General features: G+C 29.8%; 1 protein-coding gene across 1 annotated transcript; it reads right to left on the reverse strand.

The window, feature by feature from the left end:
• On the reverse strand, window positions 1-5,410 carry LOC148277693 (uncharacterized). Its single transcript, XM_088232526.1, has 4 exons — window positions 5,354-5,410; window positions 2,754-2,977; window positions 1,704-1,983; window positions 1-488 (listed from the first exon to the last, which is right to left on the reverse strand). The coding sequence occupies exons 1-4, from the start codon at window positions 5,406-5,408 to the stop codon at window positions 169-171; spliced, it is 879 nt and encodes a 292-aa protein (XP_088088652.1). The 5' UTR covers window positions 5,409-5,410; the 3' UTR covers window positions 1-168.
• Between the last annotated feature and the right edge of the window lie 4,716 nt (window positions 5,411-10,126).

A 10,126-nucleotide genomic window follows, 5' to 3' on the forward strand; every position in this document is an offset into this window, starting at 1 on the left:
TTTAGTTTGAATAGTGCGTGTTTTTTTAAAGAAAGAAAATTTTGAATGTTTGGAATCAATAAAATATTATCAGTAAAAAAGAATTAAAAATTTTTGGACTTATAAAATATGCATTTTTCTGTGCTAGCCTCGTTTTACAACGCTTTAAATAAACTGCATCTTTTTTTTTTATGGAAGTCCAGGAATCGGAACAACGCTGTCAATGGACTGTTTGCAAGGTATAGCCCATGGCTTCTCCACAAAATACATGTGGATAGAAATGACTCCGTACTTATCAGCCCCTTCAGCTAGGCATGCTGGTGCAAGAGGAACTGTTGCTTTAACTGCAGCGCTGTTGATAGCGTCATACCAGTTCCTGACGACCGGAGTAGTTCTGCCGTTAAATTGCCAACCAAGACCAACGATGTTGTCATCTTTGACCAGAAGGAAGTAAGGCTGAGCGTCTTCGCATTTTGTCTCCTGAGTCATGTTGTAATAGTAGTGGATACCTAAAAAAAAGAATGTACATGTATCTTCTTCTATTTAAGTGTCATGTTTGTGTTTAGTTCATGAACAAATCCCTCACACCCAATCCCTTGTGATTTAGTTGCGTATGTTCCTTAGGCAGAAAAGCTTTTTCCTTCCCAGCTCTTGTTTTCCTGTAACGTTTTCCTTCATTATAATTTATGGAACTTTATATTTAAGGCCCCTAATTATATGTCCAAGGTACGTCAAATTGCCACATCTATCTAGAGTCCCTGTCTTTGTCTTACACATTTTATCGCCATTATTCCTATCACAGCACTTCTTCGTATCTTTGCGTTATCTCTTTTTTTGTAGTATGAAGGCAAGATGATTGCATATTTTGGGTGCCATAACGTAGATTTTAGATAAATAATTTTGAAAACATCTTTAAGTAAATATTTCGGGTCAACCATGCTGAAAATTGAACTATATACATATTGAACGGTAAGTTAATACGCTGAATACTAGATAAAGGGGAAATTTTTAAAAGAATTTATTGATTTAAACGATGAATACAGAATTCATAAAAAAAGCAACACCAGCAGCTGTCATTGCAAAGAGACGATAAGGTTTGATTGGCTATATATTAGGAATGCCTTTTGAGCCCTAACCATGCCCGCTTACTTCACAGGGCATCAAGTTCTCTAAACAATCACCGCTGAAAATTTGAAGGCAGTTCATGTTTAAAATACAAGATGCGGACTGTTGGGTGGATGCACATCAGTTGGTTACATACAAAAAAGAATTAAAACAATTTGTAGACACTTGACGCTCCATTAAATCGGCATAATCTTTGGACCAATATTTTAAAAAGTACATTTTATATTTGCTTTTGAGTACCTTCACATTACATTTAATATACACTATTTACATATTTTATTTTTGTTGACTCTTGACTTCCCAACTAACAGTTAATATTAACCTACCTACAAATATGTTATTGTAACACTAATTCTAGTATTTATTGGTCATTATTTGATGCTTGAAAAGAAATATATCAGTCTTTCGCTTAACAAAGATCTAATCCAGGGACTAAGGAATCTTGCAATAAAAAACACTTTAAAAATATATATTTTGGTTGACCTTGCCCGGAATTGAATCTGAAACTTTGTCCATCGTAAATAAACGTAATAATTTCTACTTCACTAGGCATGTGATATTTGTTCAACGGCTTTAAAACTTTATGAAAAATACTTTACCCATGCTAGGAATGCAATTCTGCCAAGTATAATCCGTCTCATTCTTAATGCTCTTCAAATCAGTTGGGACTTTCACGAAATCCTTTCCGCTTTTCAACCAAAGACCTTCTCCAATATGAGAGACAGTGTTTGGCCTTCCTCCACTTGTGATGACTTCAGGATCTACGATATAGTATGTGGAAGTCCAGTACTGAACACTGTTGATGATCTTCTTCTCGTATACGGGGAAATCGTTGAAGTCATATGGAATGTCCTGGTTATCTACGTCTGCAGGAGGAATCTATAAAAAAGATGGAAAATATTTGTTTCTGCAAAGTATTATTTTTAAAATTATTTCATTGTCACTTTACCTTTATCCATTCTTAATGCATTGGTTTACCAAAAGCACCGTATTTTAATTATTTATATTATACGAGTTTAAGATACCAGTCCGAGTAACCATTTTTTTTTATTAATCCTTGAAGCATTTTTTTTACAACTTTTGACGAATTTTGTCTTCTCCAAGCGCATATATCTAATATGATAAATGTGAATGGGGAAGGCGAAACAAACTTATGTTTAATTTTTCCAAGTGTTTGGTGATGTCTTTTTACTAGGACTTAAAAAACTCAATTTTTTCGCTTCAAAATGAATGAGCAGAATGTGATTCGCACATTAAATGTTAAAAATCTTAACTTTAGATTTTTGAGCACCCTGACATTTCATGATCACATAGAGGCAATCAGTGGTAAAGCATTGAAGATGTTGGGATTATTTCTGCGTACTGCTAGGGTTTTCGAAAATACCCGCGTACTGAGAACTCTTTACAATTCTTTGGTGCGAAGTACTCAAAGAAAGCAAAAAAATCGCAAAACTATTTTTTTACAGTAACGACTTTTTGGCTTAGCTGAGCAGCGTAGTACTGGTGAATTTACGCTGTAATTAGTCGATGGTTAACCACAGTAGAATAGTGTATTACTCTGGGTCACTCGATCAGGTAGTCGCATACTAACTCCTGAAACCGATAAGTGTTAAAATGTTTTTTTATTAATAATCAAGAATATGCCTTACAGCAAGCATCATGCCAGCGATGGTACCCTTGGAATCATACAGGGGACATACTCTATTGTCAGTTTTGTAGCAGACGGTTGTCGTCCCCAAGGTATTACTGGCTGAGACAACGTTCCATCCATCCAGGAGAGCGTCTGTCAGAGTCTTATGGATAGTCCAATACGAGTTTACTCCGACTCCCGTGGCTACTGGAGAGTATTTTACACGAAATTCGGTCCATTTGGCTGTAATAACAAAAAAAAAGTATTTGCGTTGTATAAAATGTTGAAATCAAACTGTTTTTATATAAAATGAGTTTTTTTCTACGCCTTAACCAAGAAACAGTCTTCTTTTGAAATCTTTCAGTATGTTTATATAAATTATTTGATGTTTATAAAAATAAATGTGAGTTATATTGAATGACATAATTGTTGGTAAAATATTTATTTTAATGCCTAGTGTTGTTTTTTTCGATACTATTATTTTTTTTTACTAACTGGTACGGAACACACAGATACACCTTTATTTAATAACAAATACGTGTATGTATTTGTGTATGGTCCAATTCACACCATGGCAAAAGGCACAATAAAATGGCCAGGTGAATTATCATCAATGAGGAAGTAAAGTGGTGTTTTTATTTTTATTTATTTGTCAATTGACTACCAAACCAAAAAAAATAATATTTTTGTGTATTATTATCATTGCTATGATTTTTTTAAGTTTTGTAATTTTGAAATTTCACTGCCTGCGCCCGTGACGTCACGAGTTGTCGTCGGTGAATTGAGCTGACATTTGAAAAGGCAACCCCGTATGTATGAAAACACGCTAAACATGGTTCAATCCCAACACACAATCAATTGGCTATTCTAAACAGCTATCGACCAGTACCTATGACGTTTTAAAGTATTTAATTTTTATCAAAACTTTTTTATTCATTTTTTCATAGATTTTCAAAAAACTTCGGCATCCAATTAAATGCTCTAATTTTCATCACGTCTAAAAAAACATTTTTTATACCCAATTTCCCGGAGCTCTTTATCATTGTATACTAATTATTATTTTATTATATTTATTTATTTAATAAAATTCAAACGCAATAATTAGTATCTACACTATGAGGTTGCCTCATCTCCACTCAATTTTCTAATGGAGGATTTTTACCCGAGAATAGCCGCAAAATATTTTTTAAATAAATACGAAAGAGTATGATTGCCATGTCCGCCTCGTGGTTAAATGGTCAGCAAGAGGTCTCGGGTTCGATTCCTGACATGGATGATAAGAAATATTTATTTAAAAGGGTGCTAATAACTAATTTACCATTAAACCAGCGGGGTCTCAAATGCCTTTTGACATTTAAAAATGTAAGCTGATTAAATTATTTTTTATAGAAATTATTGGTTGTAGTAGATGCTTGTAAATACTAGTACCTACTACTAAGGTTAAGCCAGATAGGCAGAGAGGATGGAACGTCAATATTTATTTATAAATTAAACGACCGTCATTTAAATGTAAACATTTTTTTGTTGTATAAACGAGCATTAATTAATTCATTTGAAAATCAGAGGATCGTTATTTTTTTTAAGATGAGTGAAGATATTTAAAAATAAACTGTTTAAGCCATACCTGTAGTTATTTGGTACAGCAATTTTTTCAGTTATTGGCACCATTACAGTTTTATGAATTCGGGAAAAATAAAAGACACGTTTTTTTGTTTTTCAAAAGAAGATAATTTTACAACAAAAATATAAAGTAAAATTTAATTTATCTAATAAAAGCAGCGATGGTCTTTTGATTTTATTTTATTTTTTTAATGTTAAAATATAATTAGTTGACTGATCGTTTTTCATAAACTGTTCTTAATTTAATGTTAAAACTACGATTACGTCACAGGTTTACTTTTTGGGTTGATATTTTTTTGCTACTGCAATATTTCATTTATTTTCTTTATTAAAAGTGCACATCAGTTTTCATACTGGTTCATCGAGTTTTTTTAATTATTTTTTTTCAATTTTATGTTCAAAAACATGAATAACTCTTAAGAGAAGAAATTCAGCCTGTGTGCAAACGTTTAAACATACTTAAAACATTATTGAATTAAACATTTATATAAAAAAAACATAATTATAAACACATAACAAACGCAATAAAAAATTGGACATATAAAATAAAATCATCAGTTCTTTACACAATTAGCTTCCTTGTTAAATCCATAAAAAAACCTTTTCCAGAGTACTTTTTTATGTCATTTGTATTTAAGACATTTTGGGTATTCTGTTGTAGAAGCATACACAATCCCCTACAATAGATGTGCTAACCTTACGTTGTTTTAATTTTTGAAATTCTAATTTATTTTTTTCCTAGTAATATAAATAGGTTTGTCGTTATGTTTGTGAAAGAGATATATTTTTATACACATGCATAATGTTTTCATAAAAATATCGACCATACACTGTCATAACGTTTATCTCTTTAAGAGTCACTAAAGCGTAACTTGTTTATGCTTCTCACTCTCTAAAGGCAAAAGGCTTGTAAAACAAAAGTAAAAGACTTGTAAAGTAAAAAACTTGTGAATTCTTTTATTTATGTTACTAATTCGAATAAAAAACTGAAAAACTTACATGTATCAGCAACTGCTAAGCTGACAAAAGCGAATAGCACTATAAGGAATTTCATTGTGAACTGATTTTATTGCAATAATATTGATTATGATAACGTATTTATTTTAAAAATTATTCATTAGTGAGGTTTTATTACGTGTGCAATAATTACTTGCAATATTAGTGACAGACAATATATTGATTATTTTTCTTTTATTTACTTAAAAATATTATATAGATAAACTTAGTATTCGAAGAGATTATGACGAGATTCAAAGATATCGATAGGTAACTGTCAAATCAAAAAATCGTAAACAAAAGTTACTATTAGGTGTTAACATAATATATAATAATTATTATTATATTATGTTTCATTCAAATAAAATGGCTAAATAGTGCAAAGCCAATTCTACTGCATAAAATAAAAACAGATTGATGAGTAGATTAGGCTAAATAGGTAGAAATATGTTTTTATTTGTGAGTTTTATGTGTTTTTTAAAATGTTTTATATGTGTTCGATACTATTATTTAATTACGTAATAACGCATGTTTCAAAATTATATTAAATGTCTTCCTCGGCACGGAACACCATAGTGAGGGAACATTATAATTTATGCAAAATAAGTTATACGTAAATTGTAAAAAAACAACAAAAAAAACACAAAATAATAATAAAAAAGCGTATTCAATTTTAAATCAACAATAAAGAGATAACCTGCATTAAATATTAATTAAAAAATATAAAAGATAAAAACTTCCTTAAAAATTTAAACTAAAGTACAAAACGACAATGAATTAAATCATTGTAAGGAAAGAAAATATAATAATTGTTGATTATTTTTTTTTGCATAAGTGAGATAAAATAGAATATTTATCTTATATTATGTGCTTATGGGGATCTCAGCATTTCTAGCGATCGCTCGAACAGGGGTAAATTGATCCACCCTACAGTGGCTTGGAGAAGGGTGTTGTTGGAGCTTTTCAGGCGCTCCCATGAGTTATGTCCGTTTTTTTTAAATTAAAAAATGGAATTGAAAGTAAAATAAATGGTCAAGGTTATAAGTCATTTTAATAAAAATTATCTGGTCTACGATATATTGTGTATGCTTTTACTTTCGATATTTCGGTAGTCAGATGGCAGAAGGGACCATCTGTATTTTTGTCTTTGTTTTAGTTTCTAAAAGTTTTCAGTAAATACAGGCAGAAAAAAAAAATCAGCGTTATTTAGAATGATAATTTATTATCAAAAATCAGCATTAAAATATTTTAGTTTGTGGATTTAAGTCTTGAAATTGAGACGTATTTCAGCTCTCCTGAACATTTTTGAAAATTACAGATGGTCCCTTCTGCCATCTGACTCCCGATTTATTTATTATCATATATACGCCCTAAGCCAAATTCAACAATTACATACATGAAAAAACAATCATACAAGAAACTGAACAAAAAGAATATTAAACTATGTAGTAAAAACAAACAAGGGCAATAAATTAATGGTATCCAATATATTCATAAACATATAAAACTTCAAGCTAAGTATAAATACATATTATTATATTTTAATACAAACCTTAAACATATAATAGCAAGTAGAGGCAAGTGAGTATTTTCGATACCTCTTTCTGTTCGCGTACAATCGAAGGAATGAAGCTGCCAAAGCTGTTCGCAATATTTGCGCAGTGAACCGTGTGTCATGTAGAGGTGCCAAATAGCCCACGACAGTGGCCTGTTTCTCGGCTCAATATTTACGCAGTATTTCTGTAGGCGCTGTACTAATAATTCATTTTTTTCCATTTTTTTACTATTACTTGTGTAAATTCAATTATGCATGCATATGTATTAGTTCATATATTTTAAGACACCATAAACGCAATTTAAATCATGTTAATGAATGCCTCGACACGGGTCGTGCCAGGTCAGAAAAAAAAAAAGATGTAAAACATGAAAATAAATAGGGCATTAGACATATTTACTATAATTAATACCCCAGTGTACTAGTAACGATTTAAAATATATATGAAGCGTAAGATAAATAATTTTTAATCTTTTGTTTTCTATTGAAATGTTTTGTAACTTGAATTATAAAAATAAAAATTTTATTTTATTGGTTGGTTGGAAGAAATTGCCATTTGACAAGCCCGCCAATGTACAAATAACATTATGTACAAAAAGTAAAATAAAAAATAAAAAAAATATTTATCTTAAGTTTCAGGCCTCAGTACAGGGACTAAAGTAGGCTTTAAAATGAAAATATATTTTTAATGAATATTTGAAAACTCGCATTATGGTTTTCACAGTCCTTGTTAAGCTACTGAAAATTTCACAATTTTTCTATCAAAATATTATAAATGTAATAAATTGATAACCGTTATCCGGTAAAGATTGAAACAGTTGTATAATAAATACCTTTATAATAAGTATTGATAAAATATTAAAATATTACATGTAATGGACATAATTTTTATGTTTATAGTGTAAACTAATGTTATCAAATTTAAAAATCATTAACCTTCATCCGATAAGGAACCTACTTAAAATAACGAAAAACATTTTAAATTCATTAGATAACATCAGATTTATAATCATATTACACCCAAAGAAGTTTAGGCATTTACAGGGCTTATGACCTGTCATTGGCTAGTTTAAGTGGCCACTTTACCACTGTGTAACATTCTAGAAACGGTAAGCAGACTGGAAATCTTGCATGGCTCTCATATCAAAGGTTGATTCATATGAACAAATGACGGCTTTCAAAGAAGTGCGTTTTTAATACATTTTCAAGAAACTTTGTCTTACAATTTAATTCTCTAATTCTCACCCCCCAGCGCAAAAAAAAATTGTATCCAATTTCCCGTAGGGCTGACGTTCCTTATTCGAACCGTCTCAACTTTCGTCAAGTTTTGTTTTTTATGTAGTAAAAAATGTAATATAGTACATAAAAATTATATATTAATACAGATAATTCACCGTAAAACATGTGTTTATTTATTACAGAAAACAACGTACATCCGCTTTAACATCATACAATAATTAGGAAGACATGGCATGACCAAATAAACGCATGAGTCTGTATGCAAAGACAAAGCGATATGGCGTTCTATCCTCTCTGCCTACCCTTGCGGAGAAACGGCTGGATGGTGTTGGTTTTTTTTCACCCTGTACAGAATTTTTAATTGGTTTAGTAGATGGTGTTTAGATTTTTTAAATTAATGTAATGAAAAAATATATCATTGCTGCTTTTCCAAATGCAATAAGAAAAACCAAATACACATTATGAATTACGTTTAAAAGCGATTTATTTAACTTTTTATTTAAAATTAAATTTAAATATATAATTACCAACGTATTATGGCTTTTTAGGCTGTGCTCTTGTCAAGCCATAATAATGAACAACGACAAAAAATAAATTAAACTAAAATAATTACATATAACTATATTTTTTTAATTAAACAATCCAAATACATTAAACAACATAAAATGATTACATATATTTAAAAAGGCTATAAAAAAATAGACAATGAAGCTAGGTAGAAGTAAAATGGATTGTCTCATTCGCCCAAACCAATATTGAATCAACTGCTCCACAAATGTATGGCTTGCGTTATTTTTAGTTCTTTCATTGTGCGTTTTTTAATATAAATAATAATGATGTATATAAATTAATTATTAACATATTTACGTACTGTTTAAAACTGTCTAAAAATTTTGTTTATTATCTCTGTTTATTCAGTCTTCTGGGTTTATTCTCAAATGTAAAAATATTTTTAAAAAGTATATTGTTAAGTGTCCTCGGCACGGGTAACCCCAGTGAGGTCACATTTTATTTATTATTAATCATAGTTTATAATGAAAAAAATATGAATAAATAAATAAATATGACACATTATTAAATAAAACAAACCAAACAAAAGAAATTATGTTTCCAATAATCATGTGTTCAATGTACAATACGACATTTCTTAGGCATCCGGAGGTTTACTTACTGAGATGGATATGTTCTCATCATCACTATAGCTGTATCATCTGCGTAGCATGTGATGTTAATGACCTTATCTCCCTAAGTAGATTCACTACTTTCTTCCGGAAATGATAAAGGCAGGTCTGAAGGTCATAAAAACTCAAAAAAGATGTTGTCATAAATTAGATATTACAACCAGAATAATCTTCTTTAAAAAAATAAAAAGAATTCGATTCTACAAAAAAGGGTTTCAACGAAAATATTTAAATACTTTTTTTTTAAGTATTACAAAAGGCATTATTTTACGTAGAAATAAAAGAAAATGTCACAAAAATGTATGTGATTTAAAATGCTTTTATTTCTTCTCAAAAACAGAAAAATTAAATTTTGCTTCGGCCACATTCATGTTCAATTTATTATCTTTAAATTATAACAAAAAAAATAGTTCAATACTTTGTCTTTATTGAGATCCCAGATATCTAAGTTTAGTCTAAATTTGAAATGGCGTAATCTGCCAGTATATAAATAATTACATTTTAGTTAGACAAAACTTTTAAGCATGTTTTTTAACAGAAATACCTTTAAAAAATATGGTTTTTATCTAATTTATGTTTTTTTTCAAATTTTTATGGCGCGATTAAAAAAAACATTTGGTTTAAAATGGCAAATCGTATGATTTCCTTATTTTGCGTTCGTTTTACCAGACTATAGCCTTAAACGATCTGAAAAGTAGAACGAAAGATCAAAATATATAAACAAAAATAAGAATAAGTATAAGGAAGAAAGGAAGGAAAGCAAAAAGGGGATACAATGAATAATTTCATTTAAAGAATTAA

The sequence above is a fragment of the Micrasema longulum genome, unplaced genomic scaffold (assembly GCF_059751315.1).
Source record: "Micrasema longulum isolate JH-2025_06_02 unplaced genomic scaffold, ASM5975131v1 h1tg000993l, whole genome shotgun sequence".
NCBI lineage: Eukaryota > Metazoa > Arthropoda > Insecta > Trichoptera > Brachycentridae > Micrasema > Micrasema longulum.

Coding starts and splice junctions, on each gene's coding strand:
- LOC148277693 (XM_088232526.1), bottom strand. CDS start 5,408: ATGAAATTCCTTATAGTGCTATTCGCTTTTGTCAGCTTAGCAGTTGCT. Junction 1,984..2,753: donor TCGCTGGCATGATGCTTGCT/GTAAGGCATATT, acceptor TCTTTTTTATAG/ATTCCTCCTGCAGACGTAGA. Junction 489..1,703: donor GAATTGCATTCCTAGCATGG/GTAAAGTATTTT, acceptor TCTTTTTTTTAG/GTATCCACTACTATTACAAC.